General features: G+C 40.0%; 1 protein-coding gene across 1 annotated transcript in view; it reads left to right on the top strand.

The window, feature by feature from the left end:
* The first annotated feature begins 13,078 nt into the window (after positions 1 to 13,078).
* Positions 13,079 to 21,126, top strand: part of OCRL (OCRL inositol polyphosphate-5-phosphatase) — a 56,196-nt gene continuing 48,148 nt past the window's right edge. Inside the window, exons 1-3 of the mRNA XM_060137831.1 lie at positions 13,079 to 13,179; positions 13,455 to 13,525; positions 19,027 to 19,106. Of these exons, the coding sequence (XP_059993814.1) occupies positions 13,141 to 13,179; positions 13,455 to 13,525; positions 19,027 to 19,106 (190 nt within the window). The 5' untranslated portion in view covers positions 13,079 to 13,140. The remainder of the gene's footprint in view (positions 13,180 to 13,454; positions 13,526 to 19,026; positions 19,107 to 21,126) is intronic.

Below are 21,126 nucleotides of genomic sequence, written 5' to 3'. Positions count from 1 at the left end.
TACATTCATAAATGGGATACTAAGTGGTCATTATGAACAATTATGTAATATATATTTGATGACATGGAAATATGCTTCTAATATATTTCTCAGTAAAAAAAAAGGCAAACAAGAAAACAGAGTGATCCCATTTTTGCAAAAAGATAGAAATTATTTACATAAGTAGATTTCCACAAAGGAAAAGTCTGGAAGGTTCCACTCTAAATGTTAACAGTAGTTACAGCAAGGTGGTGGGATTATGTGTGACTTTTTTCTTATTTTTGCTTTTCTAATCCTAATTTTCCTCCATGAAGGTATTCATGCTTATATAATAAATAACATATATATATATATAACTGAATCACTTTGCTGTACACCTGAAACTAACACAATATTGTAAAACTTCAATTAAAAATACAGAGAAAAATAACATTTTCACAAGTGAATCAAAAAATATTGCTGAAAACTTGACAGGTTGAAATAATCCCTAATGGAAGGAGTAGGAGCTAGTAGACAGGGTAAGTCAAAAAGGGACTATTTCATACTGAAGAGACAATGCAGTTATTTCATGTGTAATGTAAAAGAAGAAATATAAATTACTGTGCTGTTTACAGTAATGTTAACGGGTTAAGGAACTGTTTTTTGGTGGTTTTTTTTGACTTTATCATTTTAAGTTGCGTGTGAAAGAATTTTTTTTTTACTTCTAAAAGTTATCACACAAAACCTAGCTCAGGAAAAAGTTATAGCCAGATTTTTTAAATACTTCCCACCCTGAAATTCTACACACACCATGCAAGCCCTAAAACATGAAACACATGCTAAGTAATCTGAATTGGATTTGCTAAAACCAAATGGTGAATATTATTAGAGACAGAATAGCCAATTATTACCAGCTTGGGCTCTAGAGTTGGAAAGACTTGGAGTTCGAATTCTACCAAATTATTAACCTCTCTAAGCCTCAGATTTGCATCTGTAAAATGGATATAATACCTAACTCAAAGTGGCTTTATGAGGACTTAATGTAAAAGTATACGTAAAACATTTAGCATGGTCTTGGCATGTAATATGCATTCAATGGATGGTAGTTAACAAAAAGAAAAGCAGGGTGATGCTTTGAGTTTCAGACTGAGCCAAGGAAAAAGCCAGGATATGAGAAAGTCCAGAACTAAAGTCCTAAACTAAATTGGGGATAAGGCAGAATTGTTGTTTGCCAAGTGATTTTCTCTGTTCGTTATCATTTATTAGGGTCAGCAATTTGGTGCAATCACACTTCCTCGAAGGTAAGTTATGAAAAAGGCAGTAAGTGAGGGAGAAGAGGGTCAGGACACCTCCCTGCTTAGAATATGACCTCCTTGAGGACAGGGACCGTATCTAATTCATCTTTGCTTAAAGGCTACATGAAATGAGGTGGAGGGAAGGGGGTCCAGGGGCTGGCTCCCCAGTGGCATTGTGTCTTCCACCCTCCACACATACCCTTCAGGTGTTATGTTGCCCTCTGTGGTTTCTCCCACTTTTCCTCTTTTAATTTTGCCCTAGGTGTCCATTTCGGACAGATTTCATATTCATAATAATATATTTATAAAACACTTTTCAAGGCTCTTTTACAGCTTACCCACTCTGTGTTAAACAGTATATCAAGGAGTATGATGACTTGCAGAGAAAATGGATTAGGCTCGTCTAGAGCCTCGACCAGTGGTCTCAAACATTAACACACCAGCATCACCTGGAGGGCTTGTTAAACACAGATGGCTGGACCCACTCCAAGACTTTCAGAATCGATGGGTTTGGGGTGTGGCTAGGAATTTGCCTTTCTAACAAGTTCCCAGGTGATGCTGATGCTGCTGGTCCAGGGACCACACTTTAGAACCAGTGACTTAGAACAGAGCTCAGCAAACTTTTTCTGTAAAGGACCAGATAGTGCATATTTCAGGCTTTGTGGGCCAAAAGGTCTTTGTTATAACCATTAAACTCTGCCGCTATAGCATGAAAGCAGCCATAGACTATAGGTAAATTGTGAGCATGGCCGGGGTCCAATAAAACTTTATTTATGGACACTGAAATTTGAATTTCATGTGATGACATATTATTCCTTTTTTGACTTTTTCAACAATTAAAAAATATAGAAACAATTCTTAGGTCGAGGTCATACAAAAATGGGCATCAAGCTGTGTTTGCTGAACGTACCTGAAAGAGAACTCATTATCTAAGGAAGATAAAACAAACACAAGTGGAAAAAAGAGGCATAACAAAGCAATAAACATGTGAGTAGGTGTTTAACCTTGATAGTAATCAGGGAAATGCAAATTAAAACCACAATAAGATACCGCTACACATCCACTACAATGGCTACTTTTTTTTAAAGATTAACAATACCAAGAGTTGGGATGAGAAGCAATGGGGACTCTCATGTAGTGCGGGTGAGAGTGTAAATTGTATAACCACTTTGGAAACCAGTTTGGCATTATTTACCAGCGCTGAACACACATGTACCCTATCATGGCAGAGAAATGGAGACGTGCCACCCAGATTCTCCTTCAATAAAGGACATTCTGTGCAGATATGGGGAATGCCATCAACAGATAGCTTCCAGCTGCCAGCTCCTTGAAGGTCTGCCTTAGCTGCAGAGAGTTGCTTTGCCCAGGGTCATGCTCTTCCTAAGATGAATGAGCAAGACAGGCGTGTCAATGAGCCAGGCCTGACACAGAGCACACTGATGGGCACTACTTGTTCTGAAGCTCCACACCAAGTTGGCTCAAGCTTTGTCAGACTTGGGTCACAGTTCACCTTCTCCCTCGGCCCAGTCCTCCTTCCTCTGCCTTTCTTTCATGGAGGTTGGTCCTAATAAACATCTTGTACTCAATACCCCATCTCAGGTTTTGCTTCTGGAGAGCCCAACCTATGACACCTTTGACCCAGTAATTCCACTAGGATAATATACCCTAGAGAAAATCATTCTTATGTACACCAAAATCTATGTACAAGAATATTCATAGCAACTTTCGTTTATAATAGCCAAATGCTGGAAACCGGGCTTCCCTGGTGGTGCAGTGGTTGAGAGACCGCCTGCCAATGCAGGGGACACGGGTTCGTGCCCCAGTCCGGGAAGATCCCACATGCCGCGGAGCGGCTGGGCACATGAGCCATGGCCGCTGAGCCTGCATGTCCGGAGCCTGTGCTCCACAACGGGAGAGGCCACAACAGTGAGAGGCCCGTGTACCGCAAAAAAAAAAAAATGCTGGAAACCACCCAAATGTCCATCAGCAGGAGAATGAATTTGATGTATTCACATGATGAAATATTATACATCAATGAAAATGGCAGCAATATATATCTACATGCATGACACAATATGGAGTGAAATAAGCAAGATATAAAAAGAGTGCCTACTATATGATGCCATCCATTAAAAGTTCAAAATTAGGCGAAAGTATTTATGGCTGCATTCATAATTGACAAAAATATAAACAAAAGCAAATAAATGATTACCACAGAAGTCAAGATAGTAATGTCCAGGTATGATCTTCAAAAATTTTAACTGGTATGACTCAAATCCAATTGGATAGAAGCTTTTATACCTCATGAGAGTATGCTGGCTCAATACCAACACTGGTTTAATTCTGGGTGGTGGAAGAAGGGTTGGTCAGAGAGAGAGGCACCTGGTTTGGAGGTGTCTTCCAAAATGCCAACAATGTTTGGTTTCTTGACCTGGCTAGAGGTTACATGGGCATCCACATGGTAGTAATTTGTTAAACTGTACATACGTATTTTATGCACATTAAAAGCAGGAAAAAATAGACATACTATAGGAAAATATAAATGCTTTATAAACACTTACTTTAAAAAGTATAACTGTAATGGAGAACAGTATGGAGGTTCCTTAAAAAACTAAAAATAGAACTACCATATGACACAGCAATCCCACTACTGGGCATATACCCTGAGAAAACCATAATTCAAAAAGAGTCATGTACCAAAATGTTCATTGCAGCTCTATTTACAATAGCCCGGAGATGGAAACAACCTAAGCGCCCATCATCAGATGAATGGATAAAGAAGATGTGGCACATATATACAATGGAATATTACTCAACCATAAAAAGAAACGAAATTGAGCTATTTGTAATGAGGTGGATAGACCTAGAGTCTGTCATACAGAGTGAAGTAAGTCAGAAAGAGAAAGACAAATACCGTATGCTAACACATATATATGGAATTTAAGAAAAAAAAATGTCATGAAGAACCTAGGGGTAGGACAGGTATAAAGACACAGACCTACTAGAGAATGGACTTGAGGATATGGGGAGGGGGAAGGGTAAGAAAAAATAAAAAAATAAAAAGTATAACTGTAAAGCACTGAGGAGATGGTTGGGGAGTGAAGGTAAGAATGATCAGAGCTCATCGTGTGCTAGCTCACTGTGTGCTTATTTGTTCTGTAACAATATGTTATAAAACAGATCTTGAGAAATTCCAAGACATTCTATAAAGAGTTACAGAGAGAGAACCACTGTTGTTCAGAGGGAGCATTCTTTTCCAGCTGAGAGGTAACAGGAGGAAAGCTTCAAAGAAAAAGGACTATTTGAGGTGAGCATTGAAGAATAGGGACGATTCCAGCAGGTACCGCTGCAAAGGAGGTTTGGGGGAAAGACAGCTTTAATGAGATGTAAGGAAGAATGAATCACTTGTGATCAAGAAATTAGATAAATTGATGAGAGCAGCATTTCCCAACTTGTTTTGCTGCTTAACATCCTTCGATGTTAGAAAATTTAGGAAATTCTGAATCATACGTTATTTTCTGCAAGAGATACCTATATTGAATAACTACTGTGCTAGGTGCTAGGTATACAGCCATAGCAAAACAGACACTGTCATGGAGTTTACACCGACTATACTGGGACTTAATTTCTTTCTACAGGCACCATTCTCCCTGAGAGCAGAAGACAATCTAGACTCATCCATGTAAACTCAGTCAATTCGATGTTGTTTTTGTGTGTGTGTCATTTCATATTTAAACTCGGTCAGATTTAGGAGTACCCTCCCTCCCTCCTTCATGACCCTCACGTTGATTTTGAACTCCAGAGTTTATGTAAGACTGAAATAGCAGTGGTGGGGAGGAGGTGTCCACTTCTTAGGCTCTTGATATATTCTGCACTGGCCTTCCCTGAGATGTACGGTCACCCTGTCATCCATTCCTGCTGCCATCTGTGAAGGTGGCCAACTCTGCCTCAGGGCTCTAATCGCCCCGGTTCCTACTGCCGCCCAACGCCGCTTCCCCTTGTCATAACCACAAGACTCCAGCTTCTAAGTTTTCTTTTCCTATTTGCCTCCTTCTTCTCAGTTCTGAGGCTCTTAGGATGGAGGGATAGAGTGAGTAACATAACACATCTTGCCCAGCAAGTATTCTTCCGAAATCTTTCTCTCTTACACCCTGGACCGAGACATGAAACAATAACCTAAAAACAAAGAGTATGTTCTGCCCTTCTTTTGTGACATCTGCATTGGAATTGAGACCAGCCTCCTGTGTCACGTCCTGCCTCAAAAGGTCACAGGGTTGAGGTTAGAAGAGAGCTTGGGTAATCTTTATAGATCACCCCTTGGATCCATCAGGGTATAGATTAAATGCCGCAAATAGATAAAAACTGCATTCAAGACTTGGTTGGAATCCTTGAATTTTGTGCTTTAAAAAAAAATCAGCTTGCTTATTACTTTAATAATTTTTGTGTTTAACCTCCAGATGATGATATCAGAGAGATGGTTTTACTTTGCAGATGTGGCTAATTTTTATTCCTGATAAACAAAAAACTGAGTTGAATTCAGCCATAACTCTATTTTCTCTTTTAGGGTTTTCAAATTACTAGAGAAATCTTTATGTGCTATGTAAGAATTTTGATCAGATAAATGCAACTTATGGGCCTGATGAGTATCGCCTTGAGAATTTGTAGAATTTTAATCATTTTTACGGTCTGTATTTCAACATCAGCATCCCTTTGATTCTTTGCGGATATATGTCAAACAGCTCATGACCAGTAAAAAATAATTTAACACTCTATAAAGGTCAAGACTGAGATGGCAAGTTAGAAGTATTCAGCTGGATGATCAAAAGAGTACCTGAGTCATGAGCACACCCATCTGACTGCCACTAGCCACTGCACTTGTTCAATTCCTAAGGGAAATGCTGGGCAGAGCATAACGTTTGTGAAGAGTAGACTTGGGAGGTAAATCTGGAAAGATTTGTTCAGGACAGAATCCTTTTTAATAATTTTTAACTCCAATTTCTGAGGGAAAGTAGGCCTGGGTGCTGCCAGACCTGGCTATGGGATTTGTGAAGCAGAAAGGAGATCCTGGTCAAGCAGAATGAAATAGGGGAGGAGGGTGAAGGGAATTAAGAAACTAACCAGGGCATGGGAGTTCCCTGGTGGCCTAGTGGTTAGGATTCCGCACTTTCACTGCCGTGGCCCGGGTTCAGTCCCTGGTCAGGGAACTGAGATGCGTGGCCAAAAGAAAAAAGGAAAAAAAGAAACTAACCAGGGCAGGAATAAAGTAGCTAAGGGAAGGTGAGATGTAGAGGGGAGGAGGAGGGTCTTCAGGGCCTCCTCCGCCTGCTGTGCCTGTCCCCCCTTCACATGAGTCTTTCTCACCCCAAATTCCATAAGGAATGAAAAGTATAAATGGAAATATATAAATAAAAACGAGCTCTTCGTTATGCTGCTCTGCATGGAAAGCAATATCTATGTTGGATTTGTGTATATGAAAAGCAAGGCTTTTCAACTACTGGGGATTTAAAAATCAATGAATCATTTATGCCTCGGCTCGGCCTGCCTTCCAGCCTCTGGCTGCTGACTCACCTACTCGAATCTTCCTCCCCAGCCTCATCTGTGTTAGGCAGGCCTGTTTTTACCTTTGCAGGCCCTACACTCTCTTACTGGTGAAGGCTTCAGCCAACATCATATTAAAATGCATCCCCGTCCTGCATTAAAAATTTATATTTTTGCTATAAATTTTTGAAAGGGCTTTTGTAATTTCGCTCTTGAAATTATTTGTCCGTGCATAACTAATTTAATTTATAATGGGCATAACTAATTTAATTTATAATGGCTGTGATTTCTCCATAATCATTATGCATACTTGAAAATTGGAAGTGAGAAGATCCAACCTAAAAATTATTTGCAAAGGCAATAGATTTTTTAATAAATTTACAATTAATAAACTTGATAGAATGTTATATTTTGTGTCCATTTAATTGAATTATTATTTTTGAGTTTTTCTCTTTTTTTTAGTATTTTATAGTCTGTCTTTAAGATCTCACTTTTTAATTTTGTCTCCAGAAAGCCTGTAAGTCCTAAGCACTTAGTTATAGTTGTTTAATGGATAAAAGACAGGCACCGAACACCCATTTACTCGTTTGTGTGTTTTGAGGGGGTGGTTGTGGTGATGGTGAGTGGTGAGACTTGGGCTTTCTCGAAGGTAGAGTTTCATTTATTTGAATTTTGTTCAATGACCATTTAACTCTTTGCATTGGATGCCTCTTATATGTCAATACAAGTATAGGACGTAAGATCTTTATTCAGTTAGGCAAAATGCCATCTGATGATGATAAGTGAGAATGATCAGAGCTAGACCTTAAGGAATTTACTATAAAATTGACAAAACTTGAGTTATTGGATATTAGAGATGAAGGAGAAGCAGGGTTCCCAAATAAACCTGAAGTTTATACAACAATTTGCTGCAGGAGCAGGCCTAGGGAAATGATGAAATTAGTCAAGCTTGCCTTCACCCCCCTCTGCTGGCCCTAGGCTGAGTAGATACAAATCTTTACTCAACTTTGACTCCAGGGTCAGCTATTTCAATATATCCTAAACACCACTTCAGACTCCCTCACCCCATGACCTTTTGCTCTGCCTGCTATACTAATTCCCAAACTTAACGTACCATCTTGGGATATTTTCCCTACTCCTGCTTTCCATCTGCCAAGCACTGCCAGAGACAGTTACAGACTCATGCTGATTTGGACCACTATGGAAATCCACACCATCTGCCTCCAACTGGGCTCTTTCTGTCGCTCTAAAACCTTTATCAACTTTTCTGGATTCGCTATCACTCTCCACCAGTAACTGTTCCCTCCTCCTGTGCCTTGTTCAAGTTCCTAAACCCTCTACTCTCAACTTCAATTTCATTGGAAATTTCATCAGATTAAATGTGGTCATTCAGGTAGAGCTGTTACCATAGTGCCTGGCACATAGAGGGTTCTAAATAAAACACGTACTGTTATGACTGTTAATATTGAATGAATGCCATAATGTGTTGGATTAAAAGCTCAGGCTTTGGAGTCAGACAAACCTAAGTTTGAATCTTGATACTGCCATCTACTAGCTAATGAGCAAGTTGCTAAACCTCTCTGAGTCTCGGTTTTCCTATCTTGAAAATGGAAACAATAATATTACTACTTTAAAGGGATTTAGTGATAATTAAGTAAAAGTACTTATGTGAAACCATGAGAAGAGTATGTCACATGAGTACAGTGTTAAGCCACCAGGATTATTATTGCTGTTATTACTGTTAATACATCCACTTATTACTCTTTTTTTTCTTTTTTTTTTTGAGAAAATCATCATCTCCCTTGTGAGAGACCACAGTTTTTAATGTCCTCACCTCCTCGGTATATTTCCATTTCTTCACAACTTCTTATTCTTTTTTTTTTTTTAAGATTTTATTTATTTATTTATTTATTGGCTGCGTTGGGTCTTTGTTGCTGCGCACAGGCTTTCTCTAGTTGTGGCGAGCGGGGGCTACTCTTCGTTGCAGTGCGCGGTCTTCTCATTGTGGTGGCTTCTCTTGTTGCGGAGCACCGGCTCTAGGCGCGCGGGCTCAGTAGTTGTGGCGCACGGGCTTAGTTGCTCCGCGGCATATGGGATCTTCCTGGCCTAGGGCTTGAACCCGTGTCCCCTGCATTGGCAGGTGGATTCTTAACCTCTGTGCCACCAGGGAAGTCTTTTTTTTTTTTTTTTTGCTGAGAGGTTTGTGGGATCCTATTTCCCCAACCAGGGATTGAACCCATGCCCTCGGCAGCAAAAGTGGGGAGTCCCAACCACGGACCACCAGGGAATTCCTGACAACCTCTTATTCTTTACAATAAATATTTGAGTACACCACTGTCTGCTGGGCATTGTTTTACGTGCTGGGATACTGGAGCCTTGGAGGAAGAAATCTCTCTTCTCTAAGGTCAATTCCTCTATCTGCACCTTGGATCCTTGTCCTTCCCAATCACCAAGGGATTTTTCTTGCAACCTTTCTGCCTCCCTCTTCTAGTATCTTAAACGTCCCCCTCTTCGTTAGCTCCTTCTCCTTTGCTTTAAAGAGGCTTCATGTTTTGTCAAGAATTTCTGTTCAACCCTTCTAACTAATTTAATTAAAATTGTATTTTTTTTATTTCCAAACTTCTTCAATATGTGGTCTCTCGTCTCCATTTACTCAGGATATCATCTCTCCTCAATTCCCTGTAACCTTGTTGCTACCCTCTTACTGACCACTTATCAAAACCACTTATTTTGTGGTCTCCAGTGAATTCCTTGACACATCCAAGAAAGTCTCTCAATCTTCATTTTCCGTGTCCTGTTTTCAGCATTTGACACTGCTAACTCTCACCTCCATATTAATTCTTCATTTTTCATTTTCATTGATTGCAAACATTTTCAAATGTAGGAAAGTACATGGAATAACATAACCAGTATATGTACCCTCCACCCAGTTCTATCAAATCTGGCCAGATCCACTTTCAGATTGTGTTTAAAGAAATAAATATTTCAGATATAGTTATTTCTTCTATGCCCCTCCCCAGTCTCAGTCCTCTCCCTCTCTTGAATTTGGTGATGATCCTGCCCTTTCACGTTTTATATATTATTACTATTGTATGTATGTAGCCATAAGCAACAGGTAATATTTTCAGACTATATACTGTACATGTTTTGTAATTTTCTCTTTATGCTCAACATTATATTTTTGAGATTTTACTCTGTTCATACATGTAGCTTGAGTTATTCATTTTAATTTCAAAATAGTATTCAACTTCATGAATACCATGATTTATTTATTCATTCACCTACTGATGGACATTTAATTTGCTTCCTTTTTTTTTTTTTTTGAGATTACCAATCATGCTGCAATGAGCATTCTTTTACATGTCTCCTTGTGCACAAAGGTTAGAATTTTGCCCAGGTCTGTACCTAGAAATGGAATTTCTGGGTTGAAGGGTATTACCTATACAACTTTATTATACAATGTCAAATGGCTCTTCATAGCAGTTCTACCAACCTATACTCCTTATAGCAGTGATCAGAGTTCTATTTGTTCTACATTCTCAACAGCAGTTGGTATTGTCTGAATTTTTACATTTTTGTCAAAGCAATGATTGTTTCATAGTATCTCGTGGCTTGAATTTTTTAAAATTTTTACTGGGGTATAATTGATTTACAATGTTGTGTTAGTTTCAGGTGTACAGCAAAGTGAATCTATTATACAAGTACATAAATCCACTCTTTTTTTAGATTCTTTTCCCACATAGGCCATTACAGGGTATTGAGTAGAGTGCCCTGTGCTATACAGTAGGTCCTTTTTAGTTATCTTTTTCATATATAGTAGTGTGTATGTGTCAATCCCAATCTTCCAATTTATCCCTCCTCCCTTTACCCACTGGTAACCACAAGTTTATTTTCTACATCTGTAACTCTATTTCGGTTTTGTAGATAAGTTCATTTGTAGCCTTTTTTTAGATTCCACATATAAGCAATATCATATGATATTTGTCTTTCTCTGTGTGACTTACTTCACTCAGTATGAGTATCTCTAGGTCCATCCATGTTGCTGCAATAGCTTGAATTTTTCATTTCCCTGAGTAGTAATGAGGTGAAGCACCCTTTCATGTCCTTTTGGCCCATTTGGATTTCCTTGACTATGAATTGCTTATTCATATATCTTGTCAGTTTTTCTGCTAGGTTTCTTTCCTATTTTTCTCACTGATTTGTAGGGGTTCTTATACATTCTAGATACGAATTCATTCATTCATTTAATCATGGGACTTCCCTGGTGGTCCAGTGCTTAAGACTTCACCTTCCTATGCAGGGGGTGTGGGTTCGATCCCTGGTCAGGGAACTAGGATCCCACATGCCTTGCAGCCAAAAAACCAAAACACTTAATCAATATTTTTCTAGCATCTACTTTGTTCCAGGAACGGTTCTAGGCACTGGGAATGCAAGAATAATCCAAACAGATAAAAATCCCTGCCCTCATGGAACTTACATTCTAGTAGGGGAAGCTAAACAATAAACACAATTGATAAGTAAAATAGATAGAATAATGGATAATGATAAATCCTCTGGAGAAAAAATTAATAGGGAAGAGGGATAGGGAGCATGTGTGTATGGGAGTGGGAAAGGAAATTGTTGAACTGCAATTTTAAGTAAAGTTCTCTAGGAAGACCTCACGGAGAAAGTGAGTTTTGAGCGAAGACCTGAGAAGGTAAGAGTGCAGGCAGAGTGAACAGCAAGTGCAAAGGCCCTGAGGCAAGAGTGTGCCTGGCAAGTCCTAGGAATAGCATGGAGCAGTGTTTGATTAAGCAGAGTGAGTTGGAGAGAGTGGTGGGAGAGGAAGTCAGAGAGGTGATGACAGCTAGAGTGTAGAACCTCATAGATTATCCTTTGTTAGTTATATGCATTGAAAACATATTTTCCCAGTCTGTGGCTTGTCTTTTAAGTTGTTTATGTTATCTCGAAGTGCATACATTTTGAAATTTAATGTAGTTAAATGTGTCAATCAATTCCTTTATTGTTTGTGCTTTTCAGTGTCTTAAGTAATCATTCTCGTTCCCTATTCCAAGGTCATAATGATATTCTATTTTCTTCTGAAAGTTGTAAAGATTTGCTTTTCACATTTAGATCTTTATTCCACCAGATATTGATTTTTTTTTCTCTGTGGTGTGAGATAGGGATCTAATTTTATAATTTTCCATGTCGATTATCAATAGTTCCAGCACCATTTAGTGGATAATCCATTTTCCCTCACTGATTTGAAATGTCAAATATGCTGCATAACAACTTTCCATATATGTGTAGATCTGTTTTGGGACTCTGTATTTGGTTCCATTGGTCTGTCTACCTCCATACCACACTGTCTTAATTACTATCGGTTTAAATCAGTCTTGAAATATAGGTCATGGTAGATTCTTGAGCAAATGAATAACACAATTGAAACATTACTCTGGGAAGAATATTCTTATGACTGTCAACAGAGTAAAATGGTCAAAGGTATATCACAAGGGCTTACGCTAAAGTGATGGCAGTTTGAATGGTGAGAAAACAAGGAACCTAAAAGTAATTCCAAAGAACATATTAACAAGATTTGTTGGCTGATTGGCTACAGAGCAATTAGGAGAGAGGAAGCAAGCACATGGCTTTGAAATTTCAAGCCTGGGTCACTGTGTGAAATAACGATGAGTTAGTTTTTTCATCCAATGCTTTGGTAACAATGGGTTATATTAGGCAAGGGATCTGGGCCAGAGATATATATTTGGTCTTTGCCTGCTTAGAGGTGACCTAGAGGGGGACCAAAGAAAGCAAAGGTCTGAGCTTTGGGGATTTTCCCTAGTTAGGTGGTGGAAGGAAGAAGTAGGGGGGGATATCTGAGAGGTATGGTAATCAGTACGGTGCATTCTATTAACCATAACAAGGATTTTTTGAATGGATGACGTAGGTCCTAGTAGCCCCAACACCTTTGAGTTCCCTCATTGGTATGACTGTGCTTTGGTTCTATGGCAATCTTCAAAGTCACCAGAACAAGTCTGTTGTCACAGGCAGCATTGAAAGCGTATCCCTTGCTGGATGTGGGGAAGACGCCCCCGGTCCGACGGGTCTCTCCCTGCAGTTCCGCAGGTTGGCCGCAGGGGGCGGAATCTGCGGCGGCCTGGAAAACTGGCGGGGGCGGGAGGCGCCGCTCTCTCTCGGGTCAGGCTCCCGGCTCCCGGCTCCCGGCTCCTCGCGCCCGGCACCCCGTGCCCGGCACGGAGCCGTTTCTCTAAGGACGTGCAGCCGAAGCGAGGGGGTGTGAGGACGCGGGAGGCAGTGTCGTCGGATCCGCCCGCAGTCCGCAGCCCCGCCGAGCCTGGAAGCTGCCGGGATGGAGCCGCCGCTCCCGCTTGGAGTCCAGCCCCTTGCCGTATCCGCCTGAGAGAAGGGGGGAGGGGAGGCCGCGCGGGGCGGAGGCGGGGGTCCGCGGGACTGCGGATCGCAGCAGAGGGGCGGCTAGGGCCCGGTCAGGACCCGAGGCCGAGCCGAGCGGGGGAGGGGGGCCAGCGCGGGAGGCGCTGTCTCCGACCCTGGGGAGGGAGGGTGGGCTGAGGGGCGGGAGCTTCCCTCCACCCCACACCGCGGGTCCCCTTCCGGGCAGCGCTTCTAGAAGAGACCCTTGACTAGCGCCTGCATACTATCGAGGGTATGGAGATAAAGGGTCCTGTCCGGGAGCCCTGCGCCCTGACCCTAGTCCAGAGGAACGGGCAGTATGAGTAAGTAACCACCTGATACCCACAGAGAAGGGGAGCCTGCCATTACCTCCCAACCCCAAACCGCGACAAGCCACCCACCCTCCTCCCACTGAGGCCGCGCAGGCAACAGGTTCGGGCCCAGGTGTGACGTGCCATTGCTCTAACCACCGAGTTTTGTCCCCAACTTCCAATCCGGTGGATTGATTGCTCCTGTCCTTGTGGCTCAGTGGAAGGACTCAATGGGCGGGGAAGCAGGAAGCCTGGGTTCTTAGTTCCTGCCCCTGCAACTGACATGGGTTGTGTAATCCTGGGCTAGTCAGTAAAGCTTTCTGGGCCTTAGTGTCCTCATCAGTTTAATAAAAACATTAACTGCTTTAATTTATAGCCTTTGGAGTTTTAACTGGGAGAATAAATGCGAAAGTGGTTTACAAAAAGTATAAGTACTGTAGAAACGCTTCATTGTTAACCTTACAGAGGTGCCTTTTCTTAACCTCATTCAGCTGGTTCCTCCAGTCTCACCACCCCCTTATTCCATGTGCTTGGAGGCATATTCATTAATTCAGTAATGGTTTTGTGTAGGCCAGTAACTGCCTCACTTATTGACTTGACAGTTAGAAAAAGTAATGAAATGTGTAGAAATGTAGACAACATTTGACATTTCATCAGGGTATGTTACCTTCCACTCTGCCTTGCACATAGGAGCTCAGTAAAGACTGTTGACTGATGGATCAAAAGATTTTGATAAGCCATCACTATACTGCTGATCTCCCTTGCCACTAATGCCTCATCTAAAGTATCCCTGATGACCATCACATATCATAGGTAGGTCCCTATCGCTGTGTGCCCAAGCCACTTCCCCTGGTTGTTCACTGGTTTCTTGACATCAGTGAAGAATTGTTGATCGCTGAAAATTTTTAAATTGTTGATCATTTAAATCCTGCCATCCCCCAACATTGGATTCTGCTTAAAAACAATTTTTCTCAGTCCCTGCTTTTAGATTGTCCAGACTCAGTCTTTATCTATGCTGTCCACTTTACAGAGAAGAAATTCACACTGGCCTAGCCTGCCCTTTTCTGAGGCTCTTGGTGCCACTCTCAACTGGACGTCAACTGGTTCTATGGAGGTAGCTCTTCCCTAGATCCTGCTTGGTCAGTTCTGTTGATGTGATAAATTCATTTTATTTTTCCCAGATTTCATCAAACCCTGGAAGACCAGTTTAATGAAAGTAAATTCAACAGAAAAGTGAATTGAAAAGTGGAACACCACTGCCACTTCCAAAGGCAAGAATAGGGTGGGAAGATGTAAGCCTTGGGCAAATCAGTAAATTTTTTGTGCCTCGGTTTCCTCTTCTTAAAAACAAAATTATAAGGATTAAATAAAATAGCTACATTGTTGAGATGACCACATCCCAGGATCTGGTCCCTTGGTTTGGTAGGTTTGGAACTCTATTCAGCTGATAAGGGAGTGAGCAGCTGGCCTTGAGGTAAATGCCTCATTCTGTCTGGTCTCTTGTACTGGAAGAACTTTTAACCTTGCAGTGGTAGCTCTCCTGATTATTTGTGTCCTCCCCATAGAGAAATCAAATTCTGTATTCCAGTTCTGTAAAACTTAAGGGTATAGCACAACTAACACTCAATGGCTTGATGTGTATCAGGTACTCTTTTAAGCATTTCATGAATTAGTTCATTTAACCCTCATGTGAGGGTTACTGTGAAATTGTAATATCATCATCATCATCCCCCTTTTCTAGATATAGAAATTGAGGTGCAGAGAGGTTAAGTCATTTGTCTGAGTCATTACATTGTCTGAGAAGTTTCTTTTGAAATCATTTATTGGAGACACCTGATACTGTCAAACCATATATATATATATATATATATATATATATATATATATATATCCCTCAAATCCTGGTCTCTTGGGTGCCTTCTCTGACTTGAGTGTCCAGAACTTTTTTACTTTGGGCCTTTTTATCCTAGAACTTGAAGCCTATTGCATTCTTTAGTTCTGTAGTTCCTGCTATCAACCATGGGAGAAATTTACTTGAGAGACTAAAATTACAATTAAAGGTAAGGCTTTTTTGCACACAAGGAATCAAACACTAACATTCATTTTTTCAAGGCAAATGGATTATGATGCCACCTGTTGTTTCATCTTTAACCTTTCTTGAACAAATCGAAGTATTTCCTAGGGATAATGCTGGGTCTGCATTCACAATTTTTTACTCTTTTCTGTTTCCAACTACCAAATTCTGATTTCCATTTTTTTGCCATATACCTATTATTTTTCACCTTTCTGTGTTGAAAGGAATGATTAGATTTAGGTAGAATTTTTATTCTTATTCTTTGCCCTACTCTCTTGTTACAATTTATTTAGTGACTAACATGTAGTAGATATTAAATAAATATTTGTGGAATTAACTTAAATTCCCAGTTTATGTTTTGTGATGGGTATTTTTTTGGGGGGTTGCATTTCTTTTTTAAATTGAGAAATAATTGATGTATAACATTGTATTAGTTTCAGGTGTACAACATAATTACTTGATACTTGTATATATTATGAAATGATCACCACAATAATTCTTGCTAACATTCATCACCACACATAGCCAACAATTTTTTTCTTGTGATGAGAACTTTTTTTATATAAATTTATTTACTTATTTTTATTTTTGGCTGCATTGGGTCTTCGTTGCTGCGCACAGGCTTTCTCTAGTTGCGGCGAGCAGGGGCTACTCTTCGTTGCGGTGCACAGGCTTCTCATTGCGGTGGCTTCTCTTGTTGCAGAGCATGGGCTCTAGGCACTCAGGCTTTAGTAGTTGTGGCACATGGGCTCAGTAGTTGTGGCACACGGGCTTAGTTGCTCCGTGGCATGTGGGATCTTCCTGGCCCAGGGCTCGAACCTGTGTTCCCTTCATTGGAAGGTGGATTCTTAACCACTGCGCCACCAGTGCAGCCCTGTTGTGATGAGAACCTTTAAGATTTACTCTCTCTCTTTTTTTAAAATAGATCTGTATTGGAGTATAATTGCTTCACAATACCCTGTTAGTTTCTGTTGCACAACAAAGCGAATCAGCCATATGCATACATATGTCCCCATAGCCCCTCCCTGTTGAGCCTCTCTCCCACCCTCCCTATCCTACCACTCTAGGTCATCGCAAAGCACCGGAGCTGATATCCCTGTGCTATGCTGCTGGTTCCCACCAGCCAATTATCTTTTTTTTTTTAAACATCTTTATTGGGGTATAATTGCTTTACAATGGTGTGTTAGTTTCTGCTTTATAACAAAGTGAATCAGTTATACATATACATATGTTCCCATATCTCTTCCCTCTTGCATCTCCCTCCCTCCCACCCTCCCTATCCCACCCCTCCAGGCGGTCACAAAGCACCGAGCTGATATCCCTGTGCTATGCGTCTGCTTCCCACTAGCTATCTACCTTATGTTTGGTAGTGTCCAGTTATCTTACATTCGGTAGTGTATGTATGTCGATGCTACTCTCACTTCGCCCTAGCTTCGCCCTCCCACCCGGTGTCCTCAAGTCCATTTTCTATGTCTGCCTCTTTATTCCTGCCCTGCAACTAGGTCCATAAGATTTATTCTCTTAAAAACTTTTAAATATACAGTACACTGTTATTAAGTATAGTCATCACGCTGTACATTACATCCCCATGACTTGTCTATTTTATAACTGGAAATTTGTACCTTTTGACCCCCTTCACCCATTTCATCCCCCCCACCACCACCTGCCTCTGACAACCACCAATCTGTTCTCTGTGTCTGTGAGTTTAGTATTTTGGTTTTTGTTTTTCGATTTCACACATAAGTGAGATCATATGGTATTTGTCTTTCTCTGTCTGACTTATTTCACTTAGCATAATGCCCTCAAGGTCCATCCATGTCATTGTCTGTTTTGTGATGGTTTTTAACAATACAATCCAGATGAATCTTTACTGCTGATGTTCAACACCATTTGTATACTATGTTACTTGGGAATTATATTGGTTTGTGTTCATTTTCCTCAAAGTAAGCTCTTCCTCCTTGACCCTTGCTTTGTCAATCTTATCTACTTTCTGGTCTCCATCTGGGTTTATAGGATTCTCTGCTTGACTCATGAACTTTGCAGTTTGAAAAGGGTCTGCCCTATATTCTTGTAGTCACCTTAAAATATTAAACCCCTGCAAATTAGGCAAGCAGGATCAGAGCAGAAAGACAGCATCAATCCTTTTATTTCCCTTAGTCCTGTCTAAGCAGTTCCTTTCCCCAAGTTAACTCCTTCACAGTTAACACATTTGAAAAAAATTTCAAAAAGCTAAAACGATAAGCCTCCCCAAAAGACAACAAAATGGAAATCATACCTTTCAGAACAATGCCTTCTAATATCACATGTTGAAAAGGTGTATTTAGAAATTCATCTGTTTATAGCTTAATTAAATGTTTGTTTATTCAACCAATATTTATTGAGCATCTATTAGGTAGGTGACAAAACTGAATATGATAGGGTCTTTGCTTTCAAGGAGCTCAAATCTGAGGGAAATAAATGTAACTATAACAGAGTGTGTTAAGTGCTCTATTTGAGGGGCAGGCAAAGGGCATGAGGCCAAGTTTCACAGAGGAGGTGATAGTTGAGCTAGGTCTCAGGAACAAAAGAAGAGAGTTCCTGGCAAAAAGAACCACTTGAAGAGTGATTTGGGGGGAAGGTAGGAGATGTTCAGAATGGCCATTTACCAATAGGTTATACCTTGACTGTGGGCCACTAAGAATAAGTAGTAAATGAAAATTAGTATTTCAGGAGTACATAGGAATTTAGAAATCTTGCATTTCATACTGGGGGGCAAGTTCAGTCATGCTTACCAGAAGTACTATCATAAAATTAGAAACCATGGGAAAAACACAAGGGATGTAAAGGCAATCTGGTTGTGATATCTGCTACCTTATTGGTCACTGGGATTATTTTGACTGATTCAGCTGGCTGGGCACCTCCTCTTACTTCTCCATGAACCTGTATATTTGTTTGAAGAGATAGAATCATTCTTTGATAAAAGCCATGGGAATATAACCAGAAAGCTAATTGATGAAATTTATAATACATTTATTCAACAAACTTGAGTGACTACTATGTGCCAGGTACTGTACTAGGTGCTAGAAATACTATGGTGAAAAGACAGCCATAGTCCCTGCCCTCATGGACTTCACACCTAGCTATTAGTTCTTGTCTCTGGTATGCGTAATCTGAAGGTGTGTGCACTGTAATTCATGCTCTTAAGTTTGTAAACTGTTTTTAGGACATAGACTACTTTATGTTCTCTATGGCATAGAACTGTGGGTATTCAGATACTGATCACCACTAATATGCTTTTAGACCTAAAGCAATATCATCATGATACTCAGATCCAGGGAACAAGATACAGCAAGTCTAATAAATACAGACTAGATTTGTATAACAACACAGCAATGTATTTTGTCGTTAAATGTTTGAGTTTTTCAGTAGCTATTCGTTGATGCATTCTTCTGTTTCCTAGGCTAATAATCCGGTTGCACAAGAAGGAACAGCATGTTCAAGATATCATTCCTATAAATAGCCACTTTAGATGTGTTCAAGGTACTAGCTTTAATTGCTTAGCTAGTTTTATAATGTTTTTCCTTGGTCATTATTGCTTTGTATAATACCATACATATTTAAATTTGTCACTGCACATAAAATGAAATGTATTACACTCTGTGCAAAAAGATAACATTATTCATCTACCATTGAGAAGATGATAAATGCTTTGTTTAAGAACCCTGAAGGATTATATTGAAATATATATATTCTTACCTGCTACCCTGGCTGGGGTTAGAGATATATGTAGTCTGTTACCTATGTAGGTAGTCTTTTATGCTGATGAACCTATATGTGGATTTAAATCACATTCTTGGGTTTAACTGATACACTGCTCATTGTAAAGTATCAAGGTCACTTGAATTCACATGCGTTCAGCACTTTCTCCCCACACTATTTGAAATTAAAACATTTGGCAACAAGCCTTGCCAGATTGTAATACCTTACACTCAATTGTGCTGATTCTCAAACCTTTGCATTGGTGAATCATAAGAAAATCGACTCTGGGGAGGAAATATTTGGCTTCCTGCCTTCGAATTTGGGGAAAGAGAACAGAAAATCTGTTATTTCATCTGCTACAATGAGACTCAAAAATTGGGAGGTTTGTGTAGGAGGTGTTGCTTCTGTCATTTCACATTGCTCTAGAAAGGAAATAGATTATTAGAGAACAAATGCATTGTGTTTCCAGTGGGTTCATTGGCTTCATGAGACAGGCATTCTGTGTCAGCTGTAGCTTCTTGGAAAACTTGAATCCTACCTTGCATGGCTTCTTTCTTAAACTACATTCAACTTTTTTTTATCACCAAACTAATATATATATATACTGTAAAAAGTTTGGAAAGAACAGAAAATTATAAAGGAAATAAGTAAATTCACATCCTTCAGAGGTAAACACCTAACATTTTCCTTTTTTCTACACCTGCAACTTTTAGGGTGGGTTGGACTCATTCTGTATGTAGATTTTTGTCTGTTCCACATGCCATCATATTATAAGTGCTTTTACATGCTATTAATAGCTGTATACTATTCCATTTTATGAATGGCCTATACTGTAGTTATTCCCGGTGTTTGACATTCAGGTTATTTTTTGTTAGTATAAATAAGTAATGAATCTTCCTTCATGTCTCTTATTTCCTTAGGATTTATCTCTGTAAGTAGAAATACTAAGTGGGCATGACCTTTTAAGAGAGCATGTATTAAGAATTAAAAATACCCACAGTGAATAGAATACACATTGTATAGAAGAATGAAGTCTTTTATTTAGCCATTTAGCCTGTCCTGTGTGAGAGAGACATATTGAACGAGGCACCTGCATGCTATAGTAAGTTACTGTGGTCACCTCACTTTTCATAGTATAGTACCCTTTGTTACATGCTCAGCCCTTTAAGGAGGAGAAAAGCCAAAGAACATGACGTTAGTATCCTATTAACTCTGTACCTTTTTGTGCTATCAGTACTTCTAGAGTCTTGTTTACCCTGTTTCTCTTAGTCTTATTTTTAATAAGAAATAGATGACAGGTTGCTAGATTGGAATCTAGGAAAATATGTGTGCACACACACAGTAGTTCCGCATGACAAAAGGAACGGTTACCTCCTTGAGTTTTCACATCCTTTGTTTCCCAACCTGTACATCTATTTTGAAAAGTCTCTAAGTACTTCGATTTTAAAGAATTAAAGTTATCAAAGAGTAGTTGTGAACATGTAATACCTATGCCCTGATGCACTGTTGTCCCTTGCTTCATTCATCATGCTAGTAAAAGTATCAAGACTATTCTCTAATATTAGACAACTTAGGTAATTATCAGTTGCTTCTGTTGCACCTGAGTAATGGAGCCAAATATACAATCCAGGCTAGTGAGGGAACTAGAAAAGGCTGAGCCTACTACATTTGGCCAAGGCAGATCCAAACGAATCCCAAGGAGTCAGTACCCAGAGTTTAACTAGCCAGGAGGGTCGGGCAGATGCCGTTGGCCAAATCCAGGGAAGTCAGAGAGGAAGAGATGGGTTGGGTCTAGACACTA

Source organism: Lagenorhynchus albirostris, chromosome X (assembly GCF_949774975.1).
Source record: "Lagenorhynchus albirostris chromosome X, mLagAlb1.1, whole genome shotgun sequence".
Taxonomy (NCBI): Eukaryota; Metazoa; Chordata; class Mammalia; order Artiodactyla; family Delphinidae; genus Lagenorhynchus; species Lagenorhynchus albirostris.
This window is presented reverse-complemented; position numbering and strand designations above follow the sequence as displayed.